Source organism: Argentina silus (assembly GCF_951799395.1).
Source record: "Argentina silus genome assembly, chromosome: 6".
Lineage (NCBI taxonomy): Eukaryota > Metazoa > Chordata > Actinopteri > Argentiniformes > Argentinidae > Argentina > Argentina silus.
In genome coordinates this window covers 11,482,212-11,507,295 of record NC_139660.1, presented here as the reverse complement: position 1 = coordinate 11,507,295, position 25,084 = coordinate 11,482,212, and the positions used below count along the sequence as shown (strand labels likewise).

The following is a 25,084-nucleotide window of genomic DNA, read 5'->3' as shown; positions in this document are numbered from 1 at the left end:
CGTGAGACTCAGGCCTGCTGAGATGAGGGGTGGGGGTGCTATACGTTGGTCTCCAGGCCATTCATATCAATGGCGCAGTGTTCCTTGTCCTTCTTTAGGTGCCTGGGGGGCACTGGGGGCTTTTTCCTCTCTGGAGGGGGTGGAGGCCGGACCCCCTCCTCCAGCTGCATGAGGCGGGCCACGTCAGGAGGGATGTGCTCGGGTTTGATCCCTGGAGGAGGAGGCTGGAAACTACCGTTGTTGTTTTGACAGTTCATCAGCTGCTGGATGTTTATCATGGGCTTGGTCTCACAGATCAGAGGCACCTGGTAAGTAGAGGAGGGGAGATAGGGAGAGAAAGTGAAAAAAAGTGAGAAATATTGGGTTTGAGAGAATAGAAGAAAGAGGGAGGGAGAGGGCAAAAGAGAGAGCGTAGAACAAATATGGAGAGACAGGGAGGCAGAGATGAAGCCACTTTAATCAGTGTGTGCCACAGGTTTTTATCCCCGGGGAAATAATGTATGGATTGTTTGGGAACCAGGTTTGATCATGGTAGAAGCTCCAGTAAGGCAACTCACCCCATCTCCTTCCTTTATGAAGTCTTTCCTGCAGATATGTGCCATAATACCTGTGGCCAAGGCATCCCCCATCACATTCACCATGGTCCGGAATCTGTCCCTGGAAACAGGAAGAGTGGCAGTTGAGGAGAGTGCCAACATTTGTGACATCAATATTGATAGGTCAACAGCCATGTAGGCAAGAGGTAGAAGGTGTGGATAGGTGAATTACCACATCACTGGGATAAAGCTCTATTAAACTTGGATTGTTCAATGATTCAATAGTTTTTTTCTTCGCTATATGATCAATCGGCGTGCCACACAAAACAACCCAGCGCGTCAACCTTGGTGTTATGACACCTGCTAGATGGATGTAGTATAATTAAAGAGTGTACGACTGAGGAAACCATTACAAAACGTTTAGTTCAGAGCAACAGATGGGCTCTTGGTTAAACAAAAAGATATACTGTATGGCACTGGATTGAAACATGATTAAACACACAAGTGTGCTGGGTTGGACAAAAACACAACCCTTTATATCCCCAGGAGGGAAGTTGAAAAGCCCTGATCAATGCAAAATGAATATGCATTATGTCATATATAATCATAAAAAAAAAAAGGTATTCAATAGACATAAAAGAAGTGGGTCTGCCTGTTACTTACAACGCCCAATCCACGGCAATGATGAGAGTGATGTCATCTGTTGGCAAACCAACCGATGTTAGCACTATCACCATAGTAACCAGTCCGGCCTGTGGAATCCCTGCTGCACCAATACTGGCTGCGGTGGCTGTGATACTGGAGAAGATGGAGGGAGTAAACACCATTATTGAGGGAGAGATGGAGGAGAACATAGAGAACATGCACAGATTCATCTTATCCATATGGTCATAGCTACTTACATAGGGAAATGATCAAAATGGTCCATTGGCTGACATGAACACACATAGAAAACAGGCATTGAGTCTATTTGAGCTTATCTAACCCATCTACCCTGCTTTGATGGTAAAACAGCAAATCAGTCAAATCACACACAAAGACCAATGCATCTGTTGTGTAGTTTAAGTCCTCAAAGCTTTGTGAAATGTACTGTGATTGGAAGCAAAAACTCTACAGAAAGACACAAGGACATTCTATTTTTATCCTCAATTATGTTGCACTTCCCTGCCTCTCCAATCACTGACCACTTTCTCTGGCCGTCTCTCTGTACCATCAGAGCATTGGACCAGTACTTCCTCACCCTACCTGTGTAGCACCCTCCAGCGCTCTCTCGCAGCCACTGTATGCATAGCCCATCTGTTCAGAACTGCTTTATAAACTGCAGGCAAAATCCACTTCTACCAGGGACACGTGCCTCCCTGCCACTCCTGTCCATACCCCTTCTTCCATGTGTCAGGTAAAGAGCTGTGCTGGTGTTCTACAGATGTAGGAATTCTGGCAGATACTATTATTAAGGGATGGTTGCAAGAGTAGAGGAAATAACCATTCAAATCCAATGTAGAATTTCATGGTGCTCTGTAACACTGTCTCATGCCTGTTTCTCCAATGGCCCCTCAGGAGACCCTACAGGATCAATTGGGAGCAGTGCATGCACATGCATATGCATGTACCTCTACTGCAGAGATGCCACTGTTGCATATTAACAGTCATGTTCATTATCCTCTAATAATCTCTTGCAGAATGACAGGCAGGCGAGAGGTGGGTGAAGGGGGATTGAGGGTTTGACAGGGGAAAGGGTGTGAAAGCCACACAGATGGAGTATCCCTACTAACCACACCATTGAGTGTGGGGGGTGGGGGGCAGAGTTGTGACATGACTGGGAGATGGCATTTTATCACAGTCACGTGGCTTTAACAGAGAGATTAGCGTGCAATTTCCATCCTTAATGGCATTATAAAGGACATGTAGCACTATGAGAGAGAAACAGGGAATTTTAGACTGCTGTTGGATAGAAATACATCATGTATTCTATTCAGTTTTTGGTGGCTACATAATGTGAAATCAGTGAATTCTGTTTACCTGATGGTGATGATCTGGCCAAAGTCCAGCTCATAGTTATTAACCTGGGCGATAAATATGGCTGCCACAGCCTCATACAAGGCAGTGCCGTCCATGTTAATGGTGGCACCGACAGGAAGCACAAAGCGGATGATCCGCCGATCGATATGGTTGTTCTCCAAGAGGCACTTAAAGGTGATAGGCAGTGTGGCAGAGCTGTGGTAGGGGCAGAGGACAACAAAACAATGAAATTGTATTACTGAGTATACTTAGGGCCTGATTCAGTAATCACAGCATAATAGAGCAAACATTTGCTACTGTATTTACTTATATTCTGCTTCTGGAAAAAAAGACAGTACATTACAGCAGTACAAACTGTAAAGTTGCATTAGTAGTAACCCATAAAATAAAACCTACACCTACAGATATATCAATCTGTCTGTATGAAACTTGGTATCTTTCTTGTGTACTGATTCTCACAAAACTAACTTAACGCATGTACGCACGCACACGCGCACACACACACCATATATTGTACATACACCCTGGACCAGAGCTAACAATGAGCATGCCTCCTCACTCTCATTATTGTGAACATGTGCCTAACCTTGGAAGTGAATTACACAGAATGTCCTTGGCTCTTGAATCCCAGCTTCCCCCTCAAGTGCGATCACACTATTCCTTAAATTGGTACCTCTGTGTGAGGCTACATGAAGGCTGTAGTTCTTTCAACACAGGGTTGTTTATGTAGAGTAGCAGCACTGAAACTTACCTAGAGGAAGTTGCCAGGGCAATGAGCAGGGCCTGCAGAATGCCCCTGATATAGACGATGGGACTCTTCTTGGTGATGAAGAAGTACATGGCGGGCAGGATGAAGAGGCCATGCAGTATCAGCCCAAATACCACAGTAATAGCGTAGAACCCCAGCTTCTTCCCCATGGCAGATGGATCGCTCATCTCCAGGATCTTACCAGCCACAAGGAATACAATGCCAAATGGAAAGTACCTAGACGGGACCAGCAGGGTCAGAGGTCAAGCACACAGCAATGCAGGATGTGTGATGTGGTGATGAGGTGTGATGTATATGGTTATTCATATTTCTGTGATGCAAATCAAACGTTAAGTCTATTCCATATGTTCACATCAACTGCATTTCGTTGTCTCTGTACTTGTACTCTGCACAATGACAATAAAGTTGAATCTAATCTAATCTAATCTAGAGTGTATTCAAAACATTACCAGATGACGATGGCAACGATCTTCAGGACAGCTTCATTCAGGCTCTGGCAGAAGTTGACCAAGGCGCTGCCATTCGGACCCATCCTTCCAAGCATAATTCCTGTACACATATACACCATGTGTGAGACTCATGATGCTGTTCATTTTTTTCAACAGTGTTTCAGGCCTGTTTAATATTTAAAATTGGACCAAAAGAACATATTGAGCAAAAGTGTTTTGAAAAAGAGAGAGAGTACATGGAAGCGTGTGTGAGTTTTACCCATGGTGGCTGAGAAGATGACAATGCCAAGGACATTCATTCCATCGCTGGTTCCCGGCCTTGTGCGTATGAGTACGTCTGGGGGTGGGGTCAGGTCCAGGGAGAAGTTCTGGATGTCTGTTCCGTTGTCGTCCTGGATACCGTAGATGAGTGCTCTGCGTGTGGTGGACTCTGCTAGGCTCACAGTTGGCTTGGGCTTCATAATGGAAACGCTACTCGTCCGGTACTATTCACAAGGAATGGAGAAGGGAACAGTGACATTCAGTGACCAAAAGAACATTTGGACACTGAGAGCAGATTACAACTTGATCTCATACAGTAGAGGCATACAGCAAAGTGTATTATGTGGAGGGGCTCACCTGTTGAAATGTAGCTTGAACCAAGTTGGATGGAAACATGTTGCTAGAGGGCAAAGAAAAAATATGATAAAAAAATGATAATAATGCATGATAATGTGTATATTGTTCACTATTTATACAACGGGTGGTTGAAAACAAGCATTGTGATTCTTACGCTGCGGTAGTGGTTCAGAAAATGGTTCAGAAATGGCTTTTCACTCAAAATTCTCCATTATAGTTCTGTACAAAGAAAAAGTGGGCCATTGCAAGACTTTTACTGATCCAACAAGATTGTTTATTTAATGACTTCATTGTGTTGGATTAACAAACACCCAATGAAAATAAATGATGTAATGTAACCTTAAAAAATGTACAGCATTGTACAGCATTGTTGTATTACTGAGTTATCAGCTAAATTCTCAAATGTCAACATGTTATTTCAGGAATACGGTATTTGAAGAACTGTTCAGCTGTTCAGAACGTTGCACTTTTGATTGTTGAGTGGAGAAACTGCATCAAACAGTAAGCTTTCAGAAAACATCAATGCATGATTAAATACTATACAAAACATGTTGCAATAGCACTATTCAGCGCTATCAACTTGCATTCATTGATGGAACATTTTGCTTTGGGTAGCATTTTAGATAACAGCTTGGAATAGTCTGTAATAACATGGTAATAACCATGGTAACTACCAGTAATTACCTGTAGTTACTATCAACAAGACAATCTTGTTATTACATGGTAAGTTGGACCGTATGTTCCATGTAATTATTTTGCATGAAAGATGCTTGGCCACTCTACCATAAAGGCCTGATTGGTGGAGTGCTGCAGAGATGGTAAAAAAAAACTAAAACAAAATGCCAGGGCTGGTGCAGGGAGCGAGGGAAGCACTAAGTATAAATACTGGTAGCTTTAGTGCTTCCCTCGCTCCCTGCACCAGCCCTGGCATTTTGTTTTAGTTTATGTATTGTTTGGTTATGCTTTTGATGAAATCTCCTCACTTTTAAATTAATAGAATCCTTTGTTACTGCTGGAGGGGATGTGTCCATGTTCCACCCCTCACCCAGAAATTCAAATAAGCTGTTTTTGTGGTTTTGGTCAGAGCTCCATCTACTCTGTTGGTAAAAACCTAGGGTGACATTTTTCAATGCAGTGATCTTCTAATTACACAGCTGAAGATGAGCACTCAGGAACCTCACTTCATATCAAGATCACAACATAGATATGCAAATGTACATTTAGAGGACAAAAAGTATAGTGTTTCTCCAATGGCCCCTCAGGAGACCCTACAGGATTAATTGGGAGCAGTGCATGCACATGCATAAGCATGTACCTCTACTGCAGAGATGCCACTGTTGCATATTAACAGTCATGTTCATTATCCTCTAATAATCTCTTGCAGAATGACAGGCAGGCGAGAGACACGACAGGCCATGTGGGGATCTGGCTCTTGATCTCTTCATCAATCATTGTCTCGCTCTCTTTCATTCTCTCCCATACCAAATGTACACACCTCACCATTAACCACTCCACAAGGATTCCCCCTACAGACAGTATCTCGCTCCCTCTTAGTCCTACTGTATGTTTCTTCTAGAGAGAGAGGGCGCTGGTAACAACCCAATCATCACTCTTTCATTTGTTGTCTTCCTTTCTCTAGCACTGTGACTGCCTGTGGCACTTATTGTTATGGAATATTTTTTGCTTATGATGACTGATATATATATTTGATTCACTTACTTTAGACAAATGTACTTATTGTAAGTCGCTCTGGATAAGAGAGTCTGCTAAATGACTCAAATGTAAAATGTACTCATTACGCCACGTGGCAGCTACACAAGTCTGTGTTGTGTTACAGATTCCGCACATGCAGGAAAAATCCTGTACCGCATGCGTTAAAATGCACTGTGGCACTCCGATGGAAGTCTGTTTCAAACTGGGTTTGTGATATTATAAGCTAACTGTTAACACCACAGTAGCACTGGTTAGCCTAACAACAATGTTAGCTTTTATTCAAATCGTATTTTGGACTCTTAGATGCAGCCAGTCAATCGTTTGAACAACAAAGTGCACCCTAAACCACCCAGCTCCAGATCCCACTCACCACACCTTGCTAGCATACATTATTTACATGACAGCATACTATACTCTACTGCTTAATGCAGCTCTGTTAACCTTTATGAAATGTTTTCTTTGTTGTAACAAGGAGCTACAGTAGCAAATAAGCATAATATTGACTTATCGACATACTGTACTGTATCCATGGTCTAGCCATGAGTAATTCAATAGCCTATAAACTCATGGATAAACTATCAAGTGGTATTTCTCCAACATATGGCGACAGAATGTCATCTCATTGACGGGAGGATTGGAAGCTACACAGCTATGAAGAGATTGAGAAGAGATTGAGGTGAGAATGAATAACAGCTCACTGGTGGGAGGATCATCTTACCGAATGAGGTCTAGGAGGGCATCAGCAGAGCTCATGATGGGTTTGCCGCTGTCTTCAGAGTCCTCCTTCTGTGCTGCTCCCCCTGGATGGATGATGGACACCATGATGATTCCCACCACCACAGCAACAAAGGTTGTCCACAGATAGTAGGACACAGTGATCAGACCAAGCCGACTGGAGCACTTGGCATCTAGGGCTGCTAGTCCTGACATCAAACTGAAAGGCAGGGGGACACAATAATTAGGATGGATTTTACCTGACACTGTCAAAAGGTTTACAGAATTATTTCTATCAGGATAGGCTGGTGGACATAGAAATCGTAGGACGGGCTCATTATTATGCATGGAATGAAATGGGGAATGGTAACATGTGAGTCAAAATAAAGCCACAAGTAGGCCTATAAAAGCTTGTATGGTTTCCCAAAAGATTCAGTTAAATTAAATAAATGTTGCCCACTTCTTGCGTGCGTGCGTGCGTGCATGCGTGTCTGTAATATGCATGTGAATGTAAAGTTAAGACTCTAATCCCCCACTGCTCTCATTCAGGGACAGCAGGAACACAGTAACCTCTAGTATCCCAGTGATGGGGTGGGGCACAAACATACACCCACACCCACCCTCACAGTGCATCACAGTATGGTATAGATATGGGTAGTATTATTGCAGAGGGATTAAGCGACGACAGCAATCCTCTGCAGATGGATCCCACCCTTGTGGCAGCTGACATTCAAAGTGTATGAGTGTACTTATATTAAAATCCAATCACCCTTGACAATGACATTTTTCCTCACAATGATAAATTCCGCTCTCAGTCAGTGCAGGTGCAAGGCATGCTCTAGTTTGTGCCAGCAGCTGAAGACACAGGTAGGACAAATGTTGCGTTAGGCCCAGTAGTTTTACACATAGTGAAGTGTGTAGTTTATTACGGACAATTTATTACGACAAAATGTCAGAACAGAAGGGATTGATCTAGTATTCCATTTTGGCAATTAATCTACATTGACTGATGCATGGTGACCTGGTTGTCAATCCACCAATAGCTTATATAGATGCAGCAGCTGGTAGACCAGATAATATGGCATGAATATCTTTTCAGTGCTGGAAATGTTATTTTACTTATAGTGGAGTTCGGTTTTAAAGTTAAATGAATGTGAGGCTATGCCAACCAGTGGTGGGGCCACAAGAGGTCACTTCCATCTATTATAATAGGGACAGGATACTGGGAGTTGATGACGCTATACTATGCAAGAGTACAACAAGAGTACTCATTATCTACGGTTACATTGGCTGTACATTGGCTACCTCCAAATTGAAAGAAACACCATGCACTGCTCTTCTCTCTATGGAGCCACAGAAAAGTCTAAGCTCCTATTTATTACCAATGCTGCTCACATTGAACCACAGAGACAATCTGGCTCAGTAATATTACTGTACTATGTACCTCTGAAAACATAGCTTTAAAAACAGTCATATGGCCATCCTGTTTGGTGCCTCAAATGTGGATAAGAGTTTCTCCCCCGATCATAGTGTAGGAATCCACTTTTTCACTTGAAATAAAGAATGTGACACCAGTGTCTCATCAATTGGGATGAATCAAATGGATAATTTATTATCCTTCATTCAATGCTCAATTATTGTTCTAGTAAGAATCAAATACAACATTAATAATCAACAGAAATAAAAACTTGAGAGAGCAACAACATACCCCAGCTGAAAATAGAATAGTTGTTTACTGGAAGCCACAATTCCCAAGGACTCTCTCAAAAAAAACGACTCTAAAGACCTTCTGAAAAGACCTTCTTTGTTATATTCTGAAAAGACTTTCTAAAACATGTTTGTAGAAAGGACAGATATTTTGATAAAGGTCACAGGCTGAACCATCTACATAAAATATGCTGAGATAAAGTGCGTCACTGTGTGTATCTCAGCAACTCACAGTATTTGGAGGTCACACAATTAAGATTGTATGATGGTTTAAGCCAGGAGAGAAAAAGGCTGTTGTACTCAAGCTTCTACCATTTTCTCATTTATAGACCCAGTAGCCTCCATCATAATTGCTCTAAATAAAGTTTCAGAACACTCAATAATTGCTGGAAAATAATTGAAACTGAGTATATCATAATTCACTTTTGATTTATTATCATGATTGTAATGCATGAAAATCTGTGATCTGTATAGATGATGTATAGTTGCTCCAATTCACCATTTTCATCCCAGCGCAATATTTCCTGAATAAATGGTCAGTCATTTGTAATAATATTGCCTATATCTAATAATGATAGGCTGCACTATGCTCACAAAAATGTATGCCTTGCCATTTGATTTTGGTGTAGTATTGCTTTGACATCCTTCTCCAGGAGGAAGGGAAGTATTTCAGATTATGCACAAGAAGACGTCTGAATACAGAATTATTTTAAACCCTTAGCCCATGTTTGCAAAACAACACAAGAGAAGCAAATATGAACAGGGAATGGCAGTTGCTGATCCTGTCTCCTTCCTGCCAGTAAAATAAAGCGCATTAATAGGTGGTTGGGTTGATTTACACTATAGTATCTCCTGCTTTGTCAAATGTCCCACCTCTCAGGTGTCAGTCATAATGACAGGATTAACAGGTAATGAACAGCTGTTATGGTTGATGAGAACATTGACACAAAGGTAGAGAGCTAAGCCAATAAAAGCCTGAAATGGCATTGAACATTGAACATGCTTTAAGCACTACTGTGTGGTTGACAAATCCTTACCATTCTCTCCTATTATTGTGCTTTCTACACAGCACTAGCAGATACAACATGCATGAGTGCTCTCCGATAAAAGAAAGAGTGTTTTTTTCTAAGAGTAAATACAACAATTCTCCCTAAACAGAGTGGAAAAAGAAGAGGGTTGTGGGGAGGTATGTTGTTGGCAAGAGGCCAAGGGCAAGAGCTGTGTTGCGAGCATTACAAATGTCAAGAAATACAAAGTTGGCCTGTTTAGAACCGAGTTCACCGGCATTGTCCTTACCTTGATGAAAGTTGTGGAAATATGAATGGTGTTAGGAATGTATTAGGAAGAAAAGAGAAAGAGGACATCTGGGGGAGGGAGCATAATCCCATTCACACAAGACGACATACAGCTGAGAAAATGATTACATATATTTCATGCCAAGGCTTAATGGATTGACCAGCTTCAGTTATGCTTCTGTCTGTGTCGTGTATTGTATTGTGTTGTATTGTATTATATTGTACTGTACTGTATTTTGTCCTATTTGCCCTATTTCATTATCTCTGTCTCTAGAGCTCTACAGACATGAATAAGATATATGCATAGCTCATAGCTCATTTATCACACTCAATCCATTTACATTTATGGCATTTAGCAGATGCTTTTATCCAAAGCGACTTGTTCAAGTAAGTGAATCATCTATCCAACAGTCATCATAAGACAAAGTAATCAAATCCTGTGCCAAAGCACATCAAAGGACACTCTTCTTCCTAATCAGGCAACGTCACACCTCCATTCCACAGGTCGAGACAACCAAAAAGGTAACTTAAGTCAAATCAAGTCATCCTGCACATAGAGAAGTGTAGATGGATTTGGTGGCTCCAACTATATGATTTACATGTGTTTAAATGTGGCTGATCTCCCATTGTGAATGGTGATCAATTCCCCCTCACTCTCAGCGCGGAACACCTATTTACAGTTGAATGAGCATGCCTGGTGGACATCCTGAAGAAATCGCGCCTTGCCTGTCGTCAATTCCTTTGCTATTGTAATGTATATAGTATAGGTCAACAGGCCTCTCCCATCAATGTCTCTGATCAATCTCCTATTGTTGGGATGGTATTTAAGGAAAAGTACAGCAAGATTTTCTGTTTCTCAGGGTATCCTTTGGGTCCTTGACACACATAGCGTTAAATGTATGGTTAAACTTCCATTTGTTTACTGCAGTTATATGTTACTTTGAAACTGTTAAATTGGTTTAATTTGTTCATACTCTATTCTCATTCTTCCTAGGAGTATTAATGTGATGTTGTGCAGTAGATAAAGGTTCTGTTAAAACAGCACAACATAATCATGACCAGATTATCACAGAGTTGAATCTAGGATCCAATATGATCGAGTGTCTATCACACAGGGATGAGAAAATCATTATCAATCATTATTAACCATAAAATACATTTTGGAGTCAGATATAACATAATGTTGTGTTAGTTGGTCATGTGACCACTTGTGTAGAGTCCACTTCCTCATGATGTACTTGGGAATAAATGTGTGTCTTTATTCTTAAACCGTCCAGTCCTTTCTTTATTTTTCAGTGTTTTTATTCAAATTCTTGAAGGCCAACAAAGAGTAAGGATCAGCTCTGATTTTCCTGCCTTTGATGTGGAGAGACTCATTAGAATTGTTAGGGTTATGCTAGGGTTTCTATAAATGGCCTTTGAAGACGAGTATCATTTCTACAACACAAAAAGAGAGCTGACTGTACCTGGACACGACGAGAGGAAGGATGAGCATCTTCAACATCCTCATCAACAGCTCTCCAGGGAACTGGAAATATTTAACCTCCTGTGTAGGAAACAAACAAGCATTACTGACGCTGACAGGAGACAGGGGGATATGTGTAACTGGGTGTACACACGGCTAGGGAAGAAGAGCAACATTTTGATCGTGTCATCAGGAAGGAACAACTCCAAATGGAGACTGGAAAATGGATTTCTCAATAAAATCACTTGCGGGCACTGAGTCCCAATCGCGAATCCTCTGTATTGCAAACACCGCATTTGAAACACCCGATGTTAACCTTGAGGAGTGAGTTAAATTTAACCCAGTTACATATGGACTGTTCCAAACTGTTAGCATGCTAATGCCACATACTGTGAAATAATGAAATAACAAATTCTGCAATTATTACTGCAAGCTCCACTGCTAAATAAGACACAGTTGTCCTCTATTCCAGCGTGATCTCATCAATCATTCGTATGATATTTTACGTAAAGTCATGAGCCTAGAAAACGTAAATATATTTACGTGTGGGCAATCAGTATACGTAAAGATGTTTACGTATAATAACATACCGAGAAAACATACAGATGTTTACGCGTTACCTCTGTGTGAAGATAACAGTAACAGGTTAATCTTCACCGTTTCCACGAAGCATGTTAGCAATGACTTGCACGGCGGTTGGACAGTATAAGGCTTTAACTTCAAGTGGTTAAAGGGACATTTCACCGATTTTTGACCTCAAAATCGTTGTCTACATCACCATAAGAACGTATGGGCATGTGAAAACAGCTTCCTTATGTGTTCTGTAGATCAAAGATTACGTAGCACTAGTTAGAGGATTTTACCCTGAGTGATGTATTTGGGGGTAATCACATGTTTTTTTGAAAACTACAAGGAGCTTTCGGGAGGAGTGAGGTTATCGTTCCCGAATTAGCTACTGTCTGGTTTGTTTTCATCCATTAGCACCGCACTAGCTCATTCATCTATCACTTGTGTTCACTGATGTCAGCGAGTGTAAGCATCTTAGTACTACGTGCGCAAAGCACTATGGACGTTGTAGGAGTTTATCATTCTGACATATTTTTTTATTTTACCAGGTTAGTCTCATTAAGATTAACAATCTATTTTGCAAGACAATAGCAGCACACAAAGTTTCCGACACATTTAGATCATAAAACACAAGCACTACATTTTAAAACATATATTTGCATATTGAGCAACAAGAAGGTTTGAGGAAAATCTTTAGGTTTAGATAATGAAGCATTCTTGAATTTATGTGTGAGTAGGGAGTCACATTTTGTTTAAGATAAACACAGCTCAGATTATTCTGCCCAAGAGCACCTTTTTGACCTTCTGTGAGAAGGGTTCATTAGAAGACCAACCGAAACCCACCTCCCCCACGTCTCTTTTATCCCAGGGAAATATATAACCTACTGTAGATGATTTCTAGCAGTGACTATGGAAATACCCTACTATGGAAAGAGTCAGTCTAGTCAATAATCAACAGCTATTACGTCAGGTTTACATGGATGTATACTATATATGGATGTGTGTACATGTGGAGTACATGTACATGGAGTACATGTGCTGGTTGTATTTTGTTTAACATCCAGAGCTGTCTAATGTTTTTCTTCTAACTGATGAAACAGTTGCTACACTGTAAGTGCCAGACAGAGCATTATTCCACTGCTGATACCACAGAGGGATAATTCAGGCCGGCAATTAACATTGAAGAAGAGATCTGACAGTGAGGGCTAGTAGAGTGGACTAAGCTAAACTAATTAACTATACTCTAGAGTAATTGCAACACGCAACACATAAAACCGTATCCACACATCCTAAAACTCCCAACACCCCAGTGCCTCTCCTCCTGTCCCCCTGCCCTCCCCCCTCCATGTTACCAGTCAGAGTTGGCAGTTTGTCAAAAACTTTGAAAAAGCTTCTTTCCCTTAAGCTATCACTTTGGTGGCACGGCAAAGGGAGTTTGCTACGGGAGTCGATGGGCGGTAATCCATTTTAGAGCTCAGAGCTATAGCTAGCTATCTTCTGAGCACAAAAAAGAGAGAGAGTGAGTGAGAGAGAGAGAGAGTGAGAGAGAGAGAGACAGAGACAGCAAACTAGAAAACTAAAGCAAGGAAACAGGTAAGCGTGGCCTGATGTGTGACATGCTTGCTGGAGCCCCATTCTAAAACTGAGGTGAGGGTGAATGATTGAAGACAGAAAGGTGTGATGGGATGTGTAACAGAGGGAAAAGGAGAATAAGAGGGTGATATAAACAGAAATTATAGAGGTACTGTTGTGCAAAAGAAAAATGGCAGGGATAAAAGACGGGAATAATAAGAGAGTGTATAAACGGAAAGGATGAAAGTGAATGAAAGAGACAGAGAAAGGGGAGTGTAAGAGAGAAATGCATAGAGGGGAAGAGAGAGGCTGGTACATGATAATGACAGCTAAAGAGCTTTTCTGTATGGCATTAAGCAGAGAGAGCTTAGTTCGCAGTTTAAGAGCAGGATCAGCACTTGCGTACGGCCGGCGTATGTGTGTTTGGAAGGATGTTTATGTGTGATGTGTTTGTGTGCGTGCATGTGTGTGCATGTATGTGTGACTGTGTCTGTGTCTGTGTCTATGGCATGAGGAACAACTGCAGCTATTGCAAAAGGACCAGTTAAGTTGGCAGCCAGCGTTTGACAGGACTCGTTTTTAGCCAAGTGTGACACAACAAGGAGAGCCAGAGTCACACTGAACAACATCTCTGGCCACTAATATACTGTAGCATTACAAGTCCTCAGTGTGAAGGAGCACAGGTCCTACCACACCAAGCATCCTCCTCCTCTCTCATTGTAATGTGTGGAATAAAGTGTATTTTTTCAAGATGTGAATGAGAAGAAGAAATAGGACAACAACTCAAACAAACTGGACCATGTTTCAAGATGCATTAAATATGTTTTTTTTTAAATAAATGTAAATTAATTAATTAGTTAATTAATCTTTATTTATACAGGTTAGTATCATTAAGAGACTTGTTTCAACAGCAGCAGGGGGAACAAAGTTTCAGACAAAACAATTTACATGCACAGACACAACATTGAACAAACTATGGACACATATACAGTACAACAGTTACATATAAAAACACAAACGTAACTAAAAACAGCTGTCACACATCTGTGATATTTGCATCGACCAAGTGTTTAAACTCACCAAAATGACTAGATGATCAAGTTGTTCTGGAGAGAATTACAGGACCATGGAGCCGAGTAGCTAAAATTATTTCTACCATGACCTATTCTTATTTTTGGGACCGTTAAAAGCAAGTGTGAGTGAGACCGTAACTGATTTATTTTCTGACCTAATCAAAAAGGAACAGAGTTAAAATGGCATTTTACCCAGTATGGCCTTATAAATCAAGAGTATACCAATGTTTGAGCCAACGCAGAGTCAATGACGACCAGCCAACAGCACTATAGATATCACAATGATGTGTCAGACGTTTGTGGTTAGTAATGAACCTGAGGACCGCATGATATACTGAATCAAGTGCCCTCAGGGTAGTGGTTGAGGCCTGCATATATACAATATCACTAAAATCCAAGACTGACAGGAATGTACACCGTACCAGCTCCTTACCAACAAGCCTTATGCCGGTAATGAAAACCTATTCTCAGCTTGAGATTCCTTATTAAGTTCTCACAGTGAAGCTCAGCTTGTCCTCCACCCAAGCTCCCAGATATTTGTACACTTTGACTTGCTCTATTGTATGTCCGTCCAATGTAGCAATGACATGATTATCAAAATGTTTGGCATTTGAAAATACCATGCATTTTGTTTTAACCAAATTCAAAGCTTCAAATCATACAAATTCTGTTGAATGGTGTTAAAAGCTCTTTGTGCTTTTTCAAAAGCTGAAGCCAAGCTGCTACCACTTGAATAAAGAATAGTATCATCTGCAAAAAATTAACATCTGCTGAGACAATATGTCTCCCAATGTTGTTGACATACAAAATGAACAACAATGGGCCTAAAATAGAACCTTGCGGCACACCTGAGCACAACTCTATAGACTTGTCCGCCATTACACACTGTACGATTGTACGATTTGATAGGTAATTTATAAACCAATCAAGAGCATGACCAGTAATTCCACAACATTTCAACCTTTGCACCAACACAATATGGTCCACGGTGTTAAATGCCTTAATTTAGGATGTACAGCATTAGCTAGGAACCTGACTGTCTTAACAATGCTACATATTTTTTGGCAAGACATTGACAAGTTGGTTAAAGCAGAATTCTTGGCACCCAGACAAGGGATACATAATCTGTACTGCAAATCTCGAACGGGCACATCAGTGCTGTGCACATTGAATACAATCAGTAATCAACTATCTGGGCCTGTCTTTTTACTCAGAAAGAGCATTCAACTCTTCAAAACAATGATGTGTCCCATGTGCCGAAGTAGATTATTTTCTGATATAAATGGACTTCATGGAAAATCATCTCAGTCAGTTTTAAATCAGTGCAACGTTGAATTTGGTAACCGATTGAACCAAGGTGAGAGAGTTTGCTAGCCTCAACAGTACATAACCATGTTCCAGCAATTATATTTCAAGGGGAAACAACAACCCACAGAGACAGCTCCAAGGGTAAGAGTGTGTGTTGGTGGTGGTAGTGGAGGGGCTGGATGCTGTGGATGCTGTGGATGCTCAAGGACAAAATATTGTGTTGTGGTTGGCCCCATTGCAGCTTTTAAATCAGAGTGGCTTCTGTATAGGGACAAACTTGAAAATAGAAACTAAAACCCATTCCTAAACAATCCCCAAAGTCAGATGTTGGCTCCCCAACAATTTTTCCATTTCCCATGCCACATCCTGTAGCGTATAGCAATCTCCACATACTGTACTTTAGCATGAGTGTTTATTTTAAACTGCTTGTTGGATGCAAATACAGAACAGTTGTTGTGACTGATCATCACTGTAGGTTACACAAGCAGTTTTTTTCCTCACACTGCAGTCCAAGCAGGTGGTGATATACTCTGATAATAATTAGATTAATGCAAACTGTCAGTGAGTATGGAAGCTCTAATTCTCTTTCATTTCTAAAGTGCCTTTAATACAAGAAGGCAACACAGAAACTTCCTTGAACACTTCTCCACTCACTCGTTATTTGCACTCTACCTCAATCCAGCCTGGCTGATAGGATAGAGAGGCTACAGTCCTCTTGGTTTCTCTGATCTAGATTCCAGACAAACTGAGGTTGGGTCAAATCTGTTGTCATCCATCTCCTACCCCATCCTCCATTCTACATTCCCTTAGTTTCGATGATGTTCAGACACAGTGTGTCCTTACTGCAGAGTAAGGAGAAGTCTGGATGTGCTTTTATTCAGACTTGAGTTGAATTTGTTGTATGTGACAACCATTGCCCCCCACCCTCACCTGAACATTAGTTTTATGAGACAGATGTGTGCAATTTCAGTACTAACAAGTGAATTAGCCAAGTGGATGAATAGGTGGTGTTATGATGAGGCAGCAATGATTACTTAGATCCCCAGTGTATGACCATCCCTAGTGTATTTTCTTGAACTGAATTTAGTAATTATATTCATATAGCTTCCTTATCTTGCTTTTTACCTAAGAGTTTGTGTCTGTTTAGGGAGCCTGGAATGCACTGAATTTTACTCAGTCAGAATAACCGCAAAGGTCTGCCTCACACATTCTATTTTTGATTTGAAGTGTACTGTTTCATCTTCACTGAATGCCACAGGCCATAAACCATTCACAAGGCACTGTTGTAATAAAATACAATGGTTGCACATGAAAATAAGTCACTTATAAATCAAAGCAAATGACAATGCTTAAAATTGAATAATGTATATGTCTTATTTTAATCATGCTGATTATCTTATGAGTTGTATGCTGATTGACACATGAAGGGACCTGTCTCCCTTCTATCCTTTGTTATATTGTTGTGTTGTCTGAGTTAAGGACAGTCTGCAACTGACTATGAGCTGCTCTCTTGGCCAGGTCGCCCTTGAAAAATAAATACTTTTTATTTTTACTTAACCCCTTCACATTGTCATGTTACTGTCAGTATCCTTCCTCTACCTCTCCAGCCCCCAACTCAACTAAAATACCTAAAGCCCACTCCAATTTGGTTTGAAAACACAGAGGCTTCCATCTCCAATGTTTCTTTTAATATGGAGGGCTAAGAGGCACTCTTGGTTAATGTACAATTACTGAGAGCATTTGTTTGATTGGATGGATGGTAATCCTTCATTGCCAGAGTAAAGGCCTGCTGGCTATTTTTAGGCCTATTTGAGAATATGACAGAGATTTAGTCAAAGAGAAATGATGTAAAAGAACAGGCTCATGGGACCTTCTCCATAGAGAATATACAATGGTGAGGCTAAATGCCACACTGGTATCTGAATTCTGCTGCTTGCTTTTGGGAGACACATTCTTGCAACCTTTGGACCAGATTTTCCAAATCCAACTAAAATTAGGGGAGGGATTGTTTCAGTGATCCAGTTAGTTAACCAGTGTCAGAGCAGCTTCCTAAATCTGGGAAGAATAAATAAAGCTGCATGTCTACATCTCTAAAACTAGGATTTGGCAACCCATTCTTCACCCTATAAGCCTGCCTTTGGAGGGGGAAGATTTGAATGTCATCTCCCTCCAACTACGAAGACCTATTGTGCTGTCTCCAACATCCTGATTTGTGAAGTTGCCTCTAGGCAAGGATCCATGATAGTATACCCCCTTTTAATCCCAGCATTAACCATTGCATGGAAAAATGCAAAACCAACCCAGTCTAGGAGCAACTATTATATGCGCTTTGCACTGTTTTGACCAATCAATCGATATACTCTTATGTTATATGCTGTATTGTGTCTTTTGTGTCTGTATAACTTTGTATATGTTGCCTTTTGCTTCCGCAAAAAGAGTGCTGGGCACCATTAAAACCATGTGCAAAGACCGTTTTCGTAATTTGGTGTCACTGCAAATTGCGTCTGCCACAGCGGGGCAGTAAATGGCAATGTTCAGAGGGTTGGCAATGGGAGTATGACAATTATCCATTCCATGTTCAATAATTACCAATAGGCGAAATTAGACACTTATTTGATCATAACGGGCACAGCAGTTGTTGGGGATAATCCCTCGTACCACCAATACATCCTCTACAAAATATATGGAAGTATGCCTAGTGTATATCCTTACATTATGAAATTATGTAGGCTATATTCCCTAAAACATCGAATGACCAATGTGACATAAATCGTAGACTCCACGCTCTGTGCCAATTACTGTAATAATAATAGTAATTAATAATGCAACCGTGCATGTCTTTGATAAGGTATCAAATCAAAAAAAGAAATATGCATACCTACTTAATAGTAAATATGTTTGGAGAGCCTTTACGCACAAACTAAGAAATGGACATCCTGAAAGTTGTCAAATTCCACTTCTTCAATCCATGGTAATATTGGGAGGGGAGATAATATAAACGAGCATACAATAGGCCTATGTAAAGCTACCCCCACGCATGATAACTTCCACTGATCATTGGAACTGTGCGCATCGCAGTCTCAACAGGTTCATACGCTCAACAATGATCCCGCGTCCTGACTTTCCTATGCATTTCTTTTTACGTTAAATATTGTCCACTATTGCCAGGGACTAGAAGTAGGCCTACAGTTCTAATAACCATTCAGGAAGGAAAACAAAATGAAGGCAACTGAAGTAAGATTAAACCAAAGTGGCAGTTATGGTTATGACTGGGGGTTGCAAGCAATATTGAAGGATATACAGTGCCCTGCGTAAGTAATGGGACAGTGAAGGATTTTTTCTTCAAACGTTTTGGATTTTAAATTAAACAATTACCCCATACATACATATTGGTTTCACCATTCACAAATTACAACAAGTTGTATGCATAGTCCCCCTATTTTATGGTACCCACAAGTAATGGGACAATTGGCTTAACAAGTGTTTCTGGTAAGTCAGGTGTGTTCCGTCACATCATTTGTGCAGGCATAAGAGAGCTGTCAATGTCTAGTATTGATTAGAATAGGCTTTGTATTTGCTTTTGGAGTCTGCCTTTAGTGTCAACATGAGGACCAAAGAGGTATCAATGGATGTCAAGGAAGCCATTATAAGGCTGAAAAATCAGCAACAACAATCGCAAACGGGCTGGTAGGCCAAGAAAGACTTCCACAGTGGATGACCGAAAAATACTCAGCATAATTAAGAAAAAAAACAACAACAACTGCCCCACAGATCAGGAACACTCTCCAGGAGGTAGGTGTGAATGTGCCAGAGACTACCACTATCAGCAGAATACGTCACCAGCCAAACTTCCGATGCTTCACTGTAAGGTGCAAACCACTAGTTATCCTCAAAAAGGATGGTCAGGTTACAGTTTGCTAAAAAGTACCTAAAAGGAAAAAGTAGGTCTGGAAAAAGATCTGGAAAAAGGTATTGTGGACAGATAAGATTAATATTATAATATTATCATGTACCAGAATGATAGCAAGAGGAAAGTTTGGAGAAAAAAGGATCTGCCAAAGATTTACAGATTTACATCTGCGAAACATGGTGCAGGGGGTGTTAGGTTTGGGCATGTATAGCTGCTACCAGAACTAGCTAACTTGCCTTAATTGATGATTGTAACAGTGCTGACGGCAGCAGCAGAATGTATTCTGAAGTGTACAGAAACATCTTGTCTGCTCGAGTGCAAGCAAATGCCTCCAAATTCATTGGATGGCGCTTCATCATACAGTAAGACAATGACCCAAAACATACTACCATAGGAACTAGGGAGTTTTTCAGGGCCAACAAGTGGAAAGGTCTTGACTGGCCAAGTCAATCTGATTTAAATCCACTTGAACATGCATTTCATTTCCTGATAATATGATTTTAGACAAAAGGACCTCAAAACAAACAACAACTGAAGATGGCTGCAGTCCAGACCTGGCAGAGCATCACTAGAGAAGATACCCAGCATCTGGTGGGGTCAATGGGTTGCAGACTTCAGGCAGTTATTGCATGCAAAGGATTGTCAACCAAATACTAAATATGAGTGCTTAATTTGGACATTTGATCATTGGACATTGGACATTTGTCCCATTACGTTTGGGTACCCTAAAATAGGGAGACTATGCATAAAAAGTAATTTAAAAAAAGTAATTTCTGAATGCTGAAACCAATGTACACAAATACTCAAATAAAAGCTGAGAATATCTACTTTAATGTCATAGTAATTGTTGCAAAGTCTAGAATCAATACTAGACATTGACAGCTCTCATATGCCTACACAAATGATGTGACGGAACACACCTATACTATACATAAAACGTTACGTGGATAAATGATAAAAATCTAATTTAAAAAAACAAAACTAACACAAAATTACAGTGAATCTTTCTCCTTGCAACTCCTATATGTGAAATGAAAATGTGCACAGATGAAAAGAAACAACTTAAGCCCAACATAGCAGAGTCAAGAGATAGATAGGTTGATTTCCATTTTTAGTTGATTGTGCCACTCTCACTATCAGTGGTGCGCAACCTTGTCCAGTATGGATGGTTGGTCATAGAGGGCCAGGGTGAGAAGACATGTGTTGTAGATACAACTATGTATTGGGACAGAGATCACATTTGTGACCACAACGTTTTAGGAGATGGGGACCTACAGTACAGTATTTAAAACTGTTATTTAGATCAGGGAAACCATGGTAGGTCACAGGTGTTTGGGGAGGGTAGGGTGGGGGTTGTAGACAACATCATCACAGGGAGGGTGGTAACTGACCTGCTCTGTGAGGCGTTTTGTCCGTAGGAAGAACCCCAGCAGGCACCCTATGACGACAGCCAGCACCGACAGAATGAGGAGTCCGTTCTGTTTGCACACATTCTTCACCCTCACCCACACTGCATCCAAAGCCACTGCCATCACGAATCCACTGTCTGTGTGGTATCAGCAACCCATAAATGTGTCCAGCTCAAATCCAGGAGGGAGGATGAGAAGAGAGGGAGTAAGAAAGAGAGAGAATAGAAAAGAATAGGAATGGATGAGAGGCGATGTGAGATCCTTTCACACTCTTTTGGACTGAGTGTGGACTGGCTCTCTCTGCGTGGCGATCTGCACTGGACTAAGAAGATCATCACACTTTCCAGGCATCCCCTCCCTCCCTGCTCCACGCATCAGAGCCCAAACCCTCCCCTCCATCACCACCGTACCCAGCCCAGCCGCCAGGGGGCTGTGACAGCTGGCAGTGGGGTCCTTACGGTTAACATCACCAATCCTGTTAGAGTGGCACTGTATTACAGGGGGCTGAGGCTGGATTAAGGAGCCATGAACAATTGGACATGGGTAACCAGCAAGTTTACAGAGAGGGCTTGCAGCAGTCCAGCCTGTTGAATTGGGCTAATTGAGATGAAAACCCATAATGGCATAAATTTGCTTTGTTTACAAACCTTTCATGTGACATGATGCTATCATTTCAGAGATTACATGTTTCATTCATATTTGCTGTATGGGTTACAGAGCGTCTAATGCACCCATCTACGTATGTATAGCATAATATGAGGTTTCGCTCTATGGCTAAATCGCAAAATTTTTACTCTCTGCTCATTTAGAAAATCATCCCGAATCTAAAATCACATGTAGACGATTACATTTCTCTCGAGAAGTAATTCATTTCAACGCATGTCTTGTACCTTGTGTAATTCTGTCATCATCCAATCAGTTTGAAGATGAGCAGAATATACTTTTTTTCACTGCAGATGATTTATGATGAGACTTGACATTTATCCCAAAGTTACACATAATCTCATACTAGTACTGGAGTAAAGGGATACAAGTGCTTGAATGCCATAGATGAGAAATGCAACATATCCAAAACAACACATTATGTACAGCTATGTAACATGTAAAAAAATAATCTAAAAATCAGAGATTTCCTGCCACTCTGATATGACATGCTTGTAGTGTGAGTTTGGGCTTCACAGTTCATAACCATTCCCAGTAATGTATGCTTAAATTTCCTTGACAGCTCATGAGAATACACAGGGTGATTAGCAGAAATACAGTTGGTTGGACAATCAGAACTGTCAACAGATAAATAAAAAAAACAAGTCAGAGCTAGTTTCAGTTTTGTCATTGAGCAGTGCTCTCCTACAATAGTTCCCAGTAGCGCTCAGTACAGGCTCAGTGGTTTTAACTAATTGTGAAACGCACCCCTGTTCTTGGCCAGTACGTGTTGTGAGACCTTTTCTTTGTACTAAAAAATCCCCCTCTACACTTCCTTTTATGCTTTATTTAGTCACTTCCCATGTCAGCCTGTCTCTAAGGGAGCTTTAAGATCAAATGTTTACCACGCCACCGTCCATGCACTGGCACAGTCAGGTCAAAGATAGTCAGTGCAGTGTATTAATTCAAGTTAAGCTTCGTAACAGTTGTGTCTGCATGTATTTGTTTTTTACACAGAGAGCTAGGAGCTTTAATCTTTCACTGACCCAAAACTTGTATGATTCAGGTCGCATTGTCCTCCAAAGTCTGTCACCATGACTGTGCCATTCTGGGGGAGGTGACTCACATTGCCTCTCCTTTCTTTTTCCTTCTTGTTTTCATTCTTCTCATCCTCATTCTAGCTTGGCAATGGATGTGTAAGCTGTATATCCTGGCCCATGCTTTCAACCCAAGGACATTTTTAGGGGAAAACCAGGGGTTGGAGGATGTCTTAGGCTAAATTAGATGATGAAATATCAAGCAATTGGGGAGAGAGAAAAACCTAAATGATCACGCATATGTTTTCATATCACTCCAAATATGTAAATAAGGGATTGACCTAGCCTGGGGTGTCTTTTTTGTACGTCAGAGAGGGGAGTGACAGTGGAAACATTTCATTTGGGATGAATCTAGAGGGAAAGAGAGGGAGAGAGATTACAGTCTGGGATATAAGTGTTTCCTGTGAAAAGAAGAAAAAAAAATGAAATGAAAATAGTGGAACGATGTATTGCGCATGGAGTCATGTGCCTTGTGGAATAATAATCCTATGAGCATGCCACTGTTGTAGAACTTTACAGCAGCCGAGTAATCCATGTCAACCTCATAGGAAACCACACAAAGCTATGGACAACAAATGCATTCTCCTGGCAATCTTTTGTGTTTCATGCAAACAAATCATGAATGAACCTCTGTGTGTTCTGTGCATGCCAGCGCATGTTTACATGTGTGTGATGTGCTCGTGCTGAGATCACATGGATCCCCAGACTTTATGGACGCTAATCCCTCTCTTTTGCCAATATTTCCACTCTATCTGGTTTCATCAGGCTGGGATTACACTGGATTAGACAACCTTCCAGAGGCTGACATGCATTCATTCATTAAAAACATGAATGGCTGCTTCATACACCCTTCACTCACAATGTATCAATTACACCAATAACACATACAGTATCTACCAGGAGAGAGGTTGGTGAAGGTAGAAATCGGAGGAGGGGCTCATTGTAATGCATGGAATTGAATGAAGAACGGTATCAAACACACACGTGGTGAATTCATGTGGTTTGTTGAGAAAAAAAGTGTTTTTGAACTGTAATCTAACATCTAAGACGTCAGTCAGTGAAATAGGCAAATCGTTGCACAACATTCGCTAAAGTAAACAAAATAACTCTGGAAATCACGGAGGGATGACGGTAAATGATGCACTGAAATAATCCATCACTTTCTGTCATCCCTGCATTATTTCCAGTTATTTTGTTCACTTTAGTGAATTTTTAATAAACATATAATTGAAATAATGACATCCCTTGTTCATGTCCATAATACATACATATAGATAGATAGATAGATAGATAGATAGATAGATAGATAGATAGATAGATAGATAGATAGATAGATAGATAGATAGATGGATAGATAGATAGGTACAGTGCACGTTAGAGTGGATTTTTCCTTTAAGAAATGACTCAATTGGCCAAATAACTCAAGCACGTTTGGAAAACAAATGCAATGTGAGGATGTAGTAGGGAGTTACCTCTTTAACTATGTATTTTTCTCCCCATACACAAGGGGCAAGGTAAGCTTGGACTCATTATCTACTCCCTGAGGACTACATCTAAATTATGTTTTCAACATTTTAAATTAATGTAGCTTCTCTGGCCTGAGACTTGCAGTGACTCATTTGGAGAAGTCTGGCTCCAGTTTCCAAATGAATTCACAAGGTGAAGGGTGGGGAAGGGAGGGGAGGGGAAGGGAGGGGGAAAGACAGAATAACAATGGAAAGATAATCCACTACCTTCACTCAACGATATTGGTGCTGTGCTTCTATATACTCCACGACAGTGAAAGAGAGAGTTAGCACTGATCTGATCCGGATTGGTAGGCCTACTCACATCATTGGCACAGATACTGTAGATCCGCTCTCACAGAATTAAACACAAGGCACATTTCCTTTTCTATCACCTGCTGGTAAACTTTGTGATTGATTAGGAAAAGGTGCTGAATCTAAAGATTCCCAATGCTGTGCACAAAGCCACAGCACCTTCCATAGCTTTGAATAGGTCTTGGAGATAAGCGTGGTAATAGAATAATGGTTTATTGGTGTTGGAGAGTTAAAGTTAGAGAATAGGATAGAGATATACAGTTCAATACTTAATATTGTTTCTTCTTTTAGCTCTATACTCCAATAGTTTGCATTTGAAATCAAACAATTACTGATTAATTGAATGTTTTATTTTATTTATTTATATTGGTTTCACCATTTAGAAATTACAACCTATGTAT

At 40.7% G+C, this 25,084-nt stretch overlaps 1 protein-coding gene across 1 annotated transcript; it reads right to left on the bottom strand.

Annotated features, from left to right (window-relative positions):
• Window positions 1–38: 38 nt before the first annotated feature.
• Window positions 39–21,247, bottom strand: slc1a7b (solute carrier family 1 member 7b; the record flags this gene model as incomplete). Its single annotated transcript, XM_083671732.1, has 11 exons — window positions 39–305; window positions 558–657; window positions 1,200–1,334; window positions 2,556–2,750; window positions 3,307–3,540; window positions 3,774–3,873; window positions 4,033–4,258; window positions 4,392–4,434; window positions 6,823–7,038; window positions 11,287–11,366; window positions 21,107–21,247. 11 exons carry the CDS (start codon window positions 21,245–21,247, stop codon window positions 39–41), a joined length of 1,737 nt encoding a protein of 578 aa, XP_083527858.1.
• Window positions 21,248–25,084: the final 3,837 nt, after the last annotated feature.